This window comes from Chiloscyllium punctatum, chromosome 26 (assembly GCF_047496795.1).
Source record: "Chiloscyllium punctatum isolate Juve2018m chromosome 26, sChiPun1.3, whole genome shotgun sequence".
Lineage (NCBI taxonomy): Eukaryota > Metazoa > Chordata > Chondrichthyes > Orectolobiformes > Hemiscylliidae > Chiloscyllium > Chiloscyllium punctatum.
The window spans coordinates 45,256,538-45,269,365 of record NC_092764.1 but is presented as its reverse complement, the minus strand read 5'-3'; the positions used below and the strand labels follow the sequence as shown (position 1 = coordinate 45,269,365).

Here is a 12,828-nt window from a genome sequence, read left to right as displayed (position 1 = left end):
TGCGGCTGTACAGAACATTGGTTAGGCTACTTTTGGAATATTACGTAAAAGTCTGGTGTCCTTCCTATTGGATGTTGTGAAACTTGAAAGGGTTCAGAAAAGATTAACACACATGTTGCCAGGGTTGGAGAATTTGTGGTATAGGGAGTCTGAGTAGGCTGAGATTGTTTTCCCTGGAGCAGTGGAGGCTGAGGGGTGACCTCATAGAGGTTTATGAAATAATGAGGGACATGGATAGGATAAATAGACAAAGGTCTTTTCCCTGGAGTGGGGAAATCCTGAACTAAAGGGTATAGGTTTAGGGTGAGAGGTAAAAGATATAAAAGGGACCTAAGGGGCAACCTTTTCTCAGAGGGTGGTACGTGTATGGAATGAGCTGCCCGAGGAAGTAATGGAGACTGGTACAATTACCCATTTAGATGCCTTTCAAATGTTGTATGTGAAAGGTTTAGGAGGGAAATATGCCAAATGCTGGCAAAGTGGACTAGATTTGGCTAGAATATCAGGTCGGTGTGGACAGGTTGGACCAAAGGGTCTGTTTCTGTGCTGTATATTTGTGACTCTAATGAGGGACATGATATCACTTCCTCTTGTTTCCGTGCTACAGCCCAGGCTGCAGGATTCACCACCATGGATGACTTCTCCCAAGTGAACAGCACTATACACATTGAACAATTACAAGATGTTATGCGAAGTATTAGGGAAGAATTAACACATGCTTAGGTAGAGTTCTAACATGATATGGGGCAGAGGACAGATAGCTTCATTTCTGAAAATGCAGTTAGAGTAAGCTAGGTCATTTAAACTAGCAATACATTTATGAATGTGAGCTTCTATTTCCAGTGAAGTGTCACACATGCCACATATGTGGTCAGTGGATATTTTATTTCTCTCCCATGATAAGTACAATGAGGCCAATTCATGGCTCACAGCAATTGACCTAGTGCATAGCTGGACTTAAAATATGACAGCAGTGGCATAAATCCGAGAAGATCTCAGCCATGCCCTGTATTTTCATCCCTGGTAAGCACAAGGTAGCATAAGTGAAACACAAGAGGTGTGGTGCATATGTAAGGTGAGCAGTGGAGAATAGTTAGAGATAACTTGCTTTCTCATGGAGAGAAACACACAGTAAATTTTTCTAAAATTGACATTTAACCTTTTTTTTTAAAAAAAGGCAAAATTCAGCCCTTTGCATTTCATCTTGAAGGATATCCAGATTCCCTGTACCACAGCATCATCAAAATATTTTGCTTTTCTATTCTTCTTCCCAAAAAGGGTGATCTCTCATTTCTCAACTGTTTCCCATTAGTAAACCAATCTTCTCACCATGCTTACATATTACCTGCAAAACCTTAGCCTGGTTTTGTAGAGTAAACACTGAAAAATACAAATTCTTGATAAACAGATAAAAATGTAATCCAATGCAATGTGCACAGATGTTTTGTTAGCCTAGTTGGTTTAGTCTCTCCACAATTTTTTTTTAAAATACAAAATCTACAAAATGTTCACTGGGATTAAAATCGCAATCATAGGATGCCTATAAACATGCAGTACAACCTGCTTGATACAAACCTTGTGCCAAGAAACTCGCTAGCAATGAGGCAACTGGTGAAGGGCCAACCTGTGGTCAAATTTCTATGGAAATCAGATTAATAGTAGTCATAATTATATAAGAAGCCTACAGACCATCAGTAAATTTAAGCAAACAATCACCAAAATGGTTATAATGGATTAGTTAGGATAATCAGAACTTGGTAAATAAAGTGACTGTACCCAAATTGTTTAAACTCATACCAAATTGGCTATACAAGAATTCAGGAGGTCCAAAATCAGCACCAATTTATTTTAAAAAAAACAGGATTGACAATTTTTCAACCATTTCTTGCAGAACTGATCAAATCTAATGGTTAACTGTTTTGAATTGCTTCCAACAGATTATGTTCCAAATACTTTAAAATTAATTTCCCTCAGTTCTATGACCTGCAAAACAAAAACATACTCAGTGTCCAAAAAAATTGGAAAGTGTTAAATGTTATATTTAGAAATGGAATCGACGCTGCCATTTCACATCAAACAATTGGACCATTGGCCCAATATGAAACATAAGAGGCTTAAAAGGAGGTGTTTCAGGAATGTTAATTGGTGCTGTTGCTGAAGAAAAAAAATTGAATATTTCCCACTTTGCTTAAGATTCATTGAAACAATTGAATGCTTTTTACCTAGGAAGACAACCATTTGCCAAGTCTTTAATTTCCTTAACACAGAAGTTACATTTTTCCATTTGATTAACTGAAAATCCTGCTTAAGCTGCTATCATGAAAGCAAACTATCTTTCCAACTACATGCCATATGTATAGGGAAACAGAATATAATCAAATAATTAAACGTCATCAGAATAAGAAGTTTGAAATGTAAAGTTTGAAGTGTAAAGAAAAGGGTGGAAAAAGAACAAAGTTGTAGTTTTGATCTAGTGGCAGTTAAGATTAAGTGACAAATAGTTGGCGGTTACAATTTACAACTTTTTAATTCTGATGAAAGGTCACTCACCGAAATATTAATTCCTCTTCTCATCCAGAGACTGTCAGTTCTGAGTATTTTCAGCATTTCTTTTTTGTTTCTAATGCAATCTTCGTACAAATCATCATTAAATGCATTATTTTTGGGGGAATTGTTTTGATCAAGAATGGAGTGAAATTCTGCTCATCTTTTTGAAATTTGAAAGATCACATTTTATGGTACACGGAGGCTGGGATAGTCTGGGTTTCTCTTGGCAAACATAACATTCCTAAAAGATAACTAACCATTTCAAATGTTCAGTTGAACAAAATCAAAATGGTGAAAAGGGTTAAGATATTCTAGTTGAAGGTAAGACCTGATGTCGGGAATCATTACTTTGGAGTGGCAAAGCAAAAAACGTTGCACAAGGTTTAACCTTCAAGAACATCTAATTTGATTTTTTTTTAAAAAACTGAAGAGTGCTATTTAAGCACATTTATAGCCCTGAAGTAGCTACAGCCATGCTCTAACACGTGGAAAATTCAAATCGAAAATACCCGGAAAATGTCAAGTTTGTCATTGATTCTCACTTCATACTCAGAATTCTGATTTTTAATCAAATTTTGTATCACAACTATTGTCTAACAGACTTGCCCCACCTCAAAGGCATTAGTTTCAGTCAAAATGCTTTAGTGCAAGAAAGGTAACATATCACCTGTATGTTTACTGTGTACTTCAAGAACAGCTATCATAATTCAGTGCGCAACACTTCAACTTAGAATCAGTGTGAAATTTTGCTCATTGCTCATTTTTCTCAAAGGTGAACAATATTGGCTTGCTCAATGAAAGATCAGATATACCGCTTCTTTCCATCTATCAACAAGTACAATTTGCAATTATATAGTGCTATTAGTCAAAGAAAAGGGTTCTTAAAAAGGGCATGAAATAAAATGTGACACCAAGCAACATAATGAACTCTTAGGGCAGATGAACAAAAGTTTGTTCAAAATGGTTGGTTTTAAAGGGAGTCTTAAAGGAGGAAAGTAGGGTAGCGAGTGGAGATATTTAGGAAGGGAATTTCAGTGCTAAGTGTGGAGGAAACTGAAGGCACATTCGGCAATAGTGGAACAATTAAAATCAGGGATGCTTGAATGGTCAGAATTAAAGGAGCAAGTATTGCAGTGGGTTGTGCAGCCAGATGAGATGACAGATAGAGAAGGGCAAAGTTGAGAAGGGATCGAAAAGCATGAAGGAGATTTTAAAATTTAAGTATTGTTTAACCAGGAGATGGTGCAGATAAGGGTGAATGGGATTTGGTGTATGACGAATTGGGCAGTTTTGCATGACTTCAAGTTTAACAAAAGCTGGAATATGTAAGGCTTATCGGAATGTAATAAAATAATCTAATCCAGAGGTAACAAAGACATGGACAAAGCGGAGGTTGTGGAGGACGTGGTATTGGCACAGAGGTGACTTGTGGTGAGAAGCTCCATGTAAATAGTCAGGAATGGAATGGCTCAAATATTTGAAAAGCCTGACATGGTCTATGTGCAATTAGTTTAAAAAAATACTTAAGACAGCACGTCATGGACATGGGAAGACAATTTATTTTATTAGCAATTACATGTAAACTCCTGAGTTAACAGGAGATTTCGTGGGAGAACCAATTACAAGACAGCAAATCATTCAAAAAAAAATCAGAACAATGTTTGCCGGGTCAGACATTTATCAATGATAAACCCAAAAGTGAAACAAATGGAAAGGACAACAAAAATTAGAAAGCAATTTTTGAAGTTACTGGGAATTGTACAGTTGAGGCAGGACTTATTCAATATACTCAATCTGATTATTTAAGTTAAAAGTTTTAATTACCAATTGAACAGAAGTTAAAAACACAAATAATAATGGAACCAGCAAAACACAAAGAGCGAGCAATGGGAAGGAGGTGGAAAGTAACTGCTACCAACCAGCTGACCAGAGTTAGTAAGTCACTAGAAGATGGGGACAAAAGTAAAAAGCAACTTTTCAAGAAAAATGTGAGGTGCAGAGACTTAGCAATTATAGAGGCAATTTCAAAAATGCAATTTCTGGAAATACACAGCCAATTGGTCAACATCTATAAACAGAAGATAGATCAACACTTTTGTTCAGAACCTGAATTAGAACTCTATTCGAGTGAAGGGTTTACATTAACAACATAGATTCATTTTTTTCTTCTTTATAGATTGAGATTTTCCATGTATTCTGTGTTTTCTGCAGAGGCAGTACAGTTCATATTACAAAAATGATGCACATCCTAAGTTACAGCATTTAAGTTCAAGGTTCATTTTGCCATAATCACAAAAATGTTCAGAAACCCAAACTTGGTGAAACAAACAAAGTTAAATACTGTATACTTGAAAGTTGAAGCAGCCAAGCAAAACCAATACAAGGTACAGAAAAGAAACCACAAATTGCCAAGCAGAGAGAACAGGTCAACTGTTCTTAAGAATCATTGATGTTTTAAACTTGCAAGTTTTATATTTTGTATGAATGACTATAAAAAAGTTTAAGGCAAACCATATAAACCTGTTTGATCTTTCATTTTCAAAAGTATGCATACATTGCTTCAAGGATGTTGTGCTGTCTCAGAAATAGAGGTTCATTTGTTACTTAACAAAACAAATAGTTTAAGATAACTCGCAAAACTTCTAAAATGCTGGCAAAGATTCCCAATAGAATCTATGTAATTTTTTTCCACTACTGCTCCGTCTATTATGGCAATTCACCATAGTTGTTACTGTTATTTGGTATGCAGCTACTTCAAATTCCCTTTTATAATCAGTCATATTACAAGCCATGAATGTATAAACTGCTGCAGAATACTAATTCTCAAGCATTAAATAGTCAAGTTCTATCAAAAATTGTGAAATACTATTTCCTATGACAAAATTGTATGACGATGTGCAATTTGAAGCAAAAATTCCGTCCACTAAATAATTTTCTTTAACACCATCTGTTATACAGTACTGATTATTTAAAAATGAATCAGCAGCACATACTGAAGCAATATCAATTTAATACATGTAGTAACAAACTAAAACAGGTTTCTTCAATGCAAATATAAAAATTAACTTGGAATATCAACTTGCCATGACCTCCACATGACTCTCAATATTGTTATGATCCAAGTTAATGAATCATAGTTTATTTGTATTGAAGTATATTTGCTAACCCAGTTTGTAGCATTTAACTCTAAAGATATTTGTTACAGCTCCGAAATCAATACCTACAACTAGTACAGTCTTAAGATTTTTAAAAATCTCTGGTAATGATTCAACGTGGGAATATTTACAGTACAAGTTTGCATCAACTTGTGTTTACAGGAAATCTTAAGTAATCATATAGTTTTAATTGTAAATGCTAAGATTATGTGGAATAATCAATGTTGTAGTATCAGCATCTTTACTCCCAGCTGTAAATATTGTCAAAAGCTTAAAAACGCAATTAATTTTGAGACAATTCACCAGTATGGTTTTTATTAGGTACTGGTAATGTATCAATTATGAAGCTGATGGAGTCACCTGCTTGTAAATTAGGCTGATTGTTGTTAAAAGAAAAATCTCATTGTTGAGCTGGGTAATGTTGTGAAGCATCAGATAGGAAAGTGGTTCTTCGCTGGCATATAATTACCTAAATGCCATGATGATTGGCATAGGGGCTGTTCAGTTATCATAGACTTCTGATGGAATCCTTCCTCCAATCCAAACAATGCCCAATGTAGTGTTTAAATAGATTATTAATCTAACACTTGGATTAAAATACCCACATCACTAATCAGTATAGCAGTTAGGAATAGTTTTCTCTGTTGATTTACCAACCAACTGTCCGTTTGCTGTACTTTTTAAAAATTGCATCTTATGGAAAATAACTGCAAATTTTTTAAACAAATAACTCAAACAAAAAAAAGAGAACATTTGATTTTCCTCACCACTCCAATTGGCTTTATTTAGTGTACTTTGTTGATCATTTTGTCCTAGAGCAATAGTAACCAATTCCATGCCTTTCCAGGTACAGTCCCCATCATCACAAGTAGATTGATGTTTGTAGTATCGATTTTAAAGCACCAAATTCATTCACAGCTAAAAGGAACATTGTACTCTGAGCCTTTCTAGTACTGTTTAAGTTACAAAGTGTGTAAACACACATATCACTAGTCAACACTTAATGGGTCTTAGTTAGTTGAATGATATTTGGTCATGATTTTACGTAGAAGAATTCAAGCCAGAATTATACCAGGATTGAAGGGCTCAGCAAACAGATATGCATGCATAAAAGTTTGAAGATCAAAAGAATTATCCATTACAGTAGAATATTAGGAAGTTACTGCCAAAAGAAATTTAATATGATATTATTTGTTCTAGAATTCAACTTAAAATTTGTATTATCACAACATAGAAAAGCCAGAAATAGGGACCAACACAGATTTATGCTGCCAGATCTAGAAGGATGTATTTAGAAGGAAATTTTGTGATCACTCCATTTGGTAAAATACAATATGAATATTTACTGTAACACCTGAGACAAGGAAATATTAAAACTTCCTTCAAAATATTTGATAGGAACAATTCTGTTCATACAGCATTAACTGTTGTACAAATATCTACATGCTGCATACAGAATTAAACAGTATTAAAAATGTTGCGCTTCACTTCTCCAGATGCCATGTGTTACTTAAAGCCTTAACTGAGTGTATTTCAACAGCTGCTGGAGCAATATCTTCTACTTCAAAAACCAATAAATGAATCTGGAAGTTGCTACATAGATAAGTATTAGTAGAGCACTTTTTAAGCTTATCATATAGCCTTTCATTATATAAGCCGTGTCAGATAACATCCTTGGGATCCATTAAATTAACAAGTAATACAGAAAATTTCAATATTAAATGTAAATTGCAATGACATGTAAAAACTATTAACTGAAAACAAAGGTTACCAATGCAAATACTGTGCTGATACAATCTTCCGTATATACACAATAAAAATGTCAGTATCTGCAAAAATAATTTTAAAATCGTGCACAAAGTATACATTTGTTGTAACATTTAAAATTTCCCTTGCAAAGGAAGCAATGGAAATTTCAATTTTCAATAATTAAGATCCTCCAACACTCCTTTCTGCTCAACTTCCATTACATTTTAAACCCGGGGAGGGGCATTTTGTGCATCGATTCCATCTTCAGTCTGCTCCACTGCAGCTTATGGCCCATCTAAAAAGGGAAGCAATGTTTGCGACAACCACTGTAACCCATGATCATTTTATGGCAATCTGGAAAAAAACAAATCAAAATCCATTCTCCTGGGAAAGTTTGACAAGATCCCATCTACTGCTACCAGTCTTCTGTAGCTTATGGGATCACTGCAGGAATTTTCTCTAACCAAGTCAAAAACCGACTACCGACACAAGTCTGCTGAGGCAGCGTCTCCTTTGTGCTTCCTCTTTTTGCTAGGACAGTGCTGCTGATGTGGCTTGTTGCCTGGATTCTGTTTGTTTGATACACTTCCAACATGGTTGGAGTTCTGTTGTCCTTGGAAGCCTTTGATGGATGAACGAAATAGTCTTGCTGTACCATGCTAGAATAAAACAATATATTAAATCAACAAAATATTATTCCTTTACCAGAAAAAAAAACTTTTCAGTAGTTACATAGGAAGTGCTGATATAGAAAATATTATTCTTGTTACACATTATCTTGTTTTTTGCACAAAATTAATTATATATGCTATGTAATACAATTAAGATGATTTTTGCCAAAATTACAACAGTGACTACAATTCAGAAATGTTTCATTTGCTGTGAGGTATTTTGGACATGCTGAGTTTGTGAAAGATGTGATATAAATGAAAGATCTTTATTGATCTGTTAATTCTCTACACAAGTACAAATTTCTATACACATCACCCTCCTCCTGTTGTCAAATCCTTTTCAAACTGGAGTTATTTCCCAGTAAATTTTGGAACAGGGAAGAGAAAATAGTAAATTATTGCCCTTCCAAAATAACCCACAAAAATTTGCAGGTTACAAACTTGTATTTCACTCGAAGGTAACAAAATTGAGTGTTGAGTGTACGAGATTCTTGCTCCCTGTTCGGATGAGGAAAAGGGCTCTGGACAGGATGAGCCAACTGACCAAGGCACCATGGTGCAGAAGGCCATTCAAGAGGGGGGAGCTAATAGACAGGTAGTGGTTATAGGGGATTCTATAATTAGGGGGACAGATAGTATCCTTTGCAAGCCGGATCGCGAGTCTCGCATGGTGTGTTGCCTGCCCGGTGCCAGGGTGCGAGACATCTCTGACCGGCTTGAAAGGATATTGGAGCGGGAGGGGGAGGATCCAGTTGTTGTGGTCCACGTTGGTACCAACAACATAGGCAAGTCTAGGGTGGAGGACCTGTTTGGGCATTACGAAGCACTAGGCAGGAAATTGAAGCACAGGTCCTCAAGGGTCATAATCTCCAGATTACTGCCCGAGCCACGTGCCAATTGGCATAGGGACAAGAAAATTAGGCAAGTAAACACGTGGCTAAGGGATTGGTGTGGGAAAGAGGGATTCCACTTCATGGGGCACTGGCATCAGTTTTGGAACAGGGGGGATCTGTACCGTTGGGACGGTCTCCACCTGAACCGATCAGGTACCAATGTTCTGGCGAAGAGGATAAATAGGGTGGTCAGTAGGACTTTAAACTTCTGAGTTGGGGGGAAGGGAAAGTGAAAGCAACAGGGAGTATGGAGGTAAATGGAAAGATAAGCAGCAGGATAGCATGTTTCCAGGCGGATTTAAAATTGAGGCAGACTGAGAATGCAGAAAAAAGCAAGGATAACTTAGGACATATGACTTACAACATCTCTAATAAGGAAGTTAGCATTAAGGCACTTTACCTGAATGCTCGTAGCATTCATAACAAAGCCGATGAATTAATGGCACAGATAATAGTGAATGATTATGATGTAGTAGGCATCACAGAGACTTGGTTACAGGGGGGTCAGGACTGGCAGTTAAACCTCCATGGTTTTTCGACTTATCGAAAAGACAGAGAGGTGGGCAGAGGGGGTGGAGTTGCCTTGTTAGTTAAGAACAAAATTAAATCTATGGTATTGAATGACATAGCGTCGGATGATGTGGAGTCTGTGTGGGTGGAATTGAGGAATCACAAAGGCAAAAAAACCATAATTGGAGTTGTGTACAGACCTCCTAACAGTGGTCAGGACCAGGGACGCAACATGTACCGGGAAATAGAGAAGGCATGTCAGAAAGGCAAGGTTACATTGATCATGGGTGACTTCAATATGCAGGTGGACTGGGTAAATAATGTTGCTAGTGGATCTAAAGAAAGGGAATTCATGGAATGCTTACAGGATGGCTTTTTGGAACAGCTAGTCATGGAGCCCACAAGAGAGCAGGCTATTCTGGACCTAGTGCTTTGCAATGAACCAGACTCTATAAAAGATCTTAAAGTAAGGGAACCCTTAGGAAGTAGCGACCATAATATGGTAGAGTTCAGTCTGGAGTTTGAAAGGGAGAAGGCGAAATCTGATGTAATGGTGTTACAGTTGAATAAAGGTAATTATGAGGGCATGAGAGAGGAACTGACTAAAATAGACTGGAAGCAGAGGCTAACCGGGAAGACACTAGAGCAAAAATGGCAGGAGTTTGTAGGTATAATTGAGGACACTGTACAGAGGTTCATTCCCAAGAAAAGAAAGATTAACCGGGGAGGGATTAGACAACCTTGGCTGACAAAGGAAGTCAGGAAATGTATTAAAGAAAAAGAGAGATCCTATAAAGTGGCTAAGAACAGTGGGAAATCAGAAGATTGGGAAGGATACAAAAGCAAACAGAGGATAACAAAGAGTGTAATAAGAAATGAGAGGATCAAATATGAAGGTAGGCTAGCCAGTAATATTAGAAATAATAGTAAAAGTTTCTTTCAGTACATAAGAAACAAACGACAGGCAAAAGTAGACATTGGGCCACTTCAAACTGATGCAGGGAGCCTAGTGATGGGAGATAAGGAAATAGCAGGAGAACTTAACAAGTACTTTGCGTCAGTTTTCACAGTGGAAGACAGGAGTAATATCCCAAAAATTAAAGGGTGTCACGGGGCTGAGTTGAGTATGGTTGCCATTACGAAAGAGATAGTGCTAGAAAAGTTAAAAAGTCTTAAAATTGATAAATCTCCTGGCCCCGATGGGATACACCCTAGAGTTCTGAGAGAGGTTGCTGAGGAAATAGCAGAGGCATTGGTTGAGATCTTTCAAGAGTCACTGGAGTCAGGAAAGGTCCCGGATGATTGGAAGATGGCTGTAGTAACCCCCTTGTTCAAGAAAGGATCAAGGCAAAAGATGGAAAATTATAGGCCAATCAGCTTAACCTCGGTTGTTGGTAAAATTCTAGAATCCATCATTAAGGATGAGGTTTCTAAATTCTTGGAAGAGCAGAGTCTGATTAGAACAAGTCAACATGGATTTAGTAAAGGGAGGTCATGCCTGACAAACCTGTTGGAATTTTTTGAAGAGGTAACAAGTAGGTTAGACCAGGGGAACCCAGTGGATGTGGTCTATCTGGACTTTCAAAAGGCCTTTGATAAGGTGCCACACGGGAGACTGCTGAGCAAGGTGAGGGCCCATGGTGTTCGAGGTGAGCTGCTGGGATGGATTGAGGATTGGCTATCTAACAGAAGGCAGAGAGTTGGGATAAAAGGTTCTTTTTCAGAATGGCAGCCGGTGACGAGCGGTGTCCCGCAGGGTTCGGTGCTGGGGCCACAGCTGTTCGCATTATATATTAATGATTTGGATGAGGGAACCGGGGGCATTCTAGCGAAGTTTGCTGATGATACAAAGTTAGGTAGACAGGCAGGTAGTACTGAGGAAGTGGGGAGGCTACAGAAGGATCTAGACAGGTTGGGAGAGTGGTCCAGGAAATGGCTGATGGAATTTAACGTGAGCAAGTGCGAGGTCTTGCACTTTGGCAAAAAGAATATAGGAATGGACTACTTTCTAAATGGTGAGGAACTTAATAAAGCCAAAGCACAAAGGGATCTGGGAGTGCTAGTCGAGGATTCTCTAAAGGTAAACATGCAGGTTGAGTCTGTGATTAAGAAAGCGAATGCAATGTTGTCTCTTATCTCAAGAGGGTTGGAATATAAAAGCAGAGATGTACTACTAAGACTTTATAAAGCTCTGGTTAGGCCCCATTTGGAGTACTGTGTCCAGTTTTGGTCCCCACACCTCAGGAAGGACATACTGGCACTGGAACGTGTCCAGCGGAGATTCACACGGATGGTCCCTGGAATGACAGGTCTAGCATATGAGGAACGGCTGAGGATACTGGGATTGTATTCGTTGGAGTTTAGAAGATTAAGGGGAGATCTAATAGAGACGTACAAAATAATACATGGCTTTGAAAAGGTGGATGCTAGAAAATTGTTTCTGTTAGGCGAGGAGACTAGGACCCGTGGACACAGCCTTAGAATTAGAGGGGGTCATTTCAGAACGGAAATGCGGAGACATTTCTTCAGCCAGAGAGTGGTGGGCCTGTGGAATTCATTGCCACGGAGTGCAGTGGAAGCCGGGACGCTAAATGTCTTCAAGGCCGAGATTGATAGGTTCTTGTTGTCTAGAGGAATTAAGGGCTACGGGGAGAATGCTGGCAAGTGGAGCTGAAATGCGCATCAGCCATGATTGAATGGCGGAGTGGACTCGATGGGCCGAATGGCCTTACTTCCACTCCTATGTCTTATGGTCTTATAGTCAGCATTTCTATCAAATACATTTTTTTTAAAAACACAATTAACCAGTAACAGGTCAAGAAGCCAGCAAAACAACTAAGTTGCTTCTATCTCTACATAAAATTTGTTTTTAGGGTTTTTCAGTTGAAAAATCAAAGTTCCCAAACTCTAGGTCACATCATCAACTTGATCCCTTGCCTCCAACATCTTCACCTCAACAGATGTTGAGATAAGCACTTGAAAAACGTTTTTTTTTAATTATGGCCAACTGCTGCCTCAGCCTCCTCCACACCATCTGTCTATAATAACTGAGCACTTGAAAACCCGAGATCACCGAATATCCAATTCTACTGCACCTGTACCAAATTCCACTGTCTTTCCAACCAAATCTCTTCACCACCTTACAATATGCAACACTGATCCACTTTGATTCCATTCTCTGGGATCTGCCTCCCAGGTTGAGCTTGCTGTACTTATGCCCTTGAAGTTATTCAAAATTTGCAACAGTCCTCTCCTTGATTCTACAAGTATTTTCCCAGATTAAGAAGGGCCTGATTATATCCT

The 12,828-nt window shown here is 38.0% G+C and overlaps 1 protein-coding gene across 1 annotated transcript in view; it reads right to left on the bottom strand.

Annotated features, from left to right (window-relative positions):
* Window positions 1–4,088: 4,088 nt before the first annotated feature.
* tent4b (terminal nucleotidyltransferase 4B) overlaps window positions 4,089–12,828 on the bottom strand; it is a 94,710-nt gene continuing 85,970 nt past the window's right edge. The window contains exon 12 of the mRNA XM_072547324.1: window positions 4,089–8,110. Coding sequence (XP_072403425.1) covers window positions 7,931–8,110 — 180 coding nt within the window. The 3' untranslated portion in view covers window positions 4,089–7,930. The remainder of the gene's footprint in view (window positions 8,111–12,828) is intronic.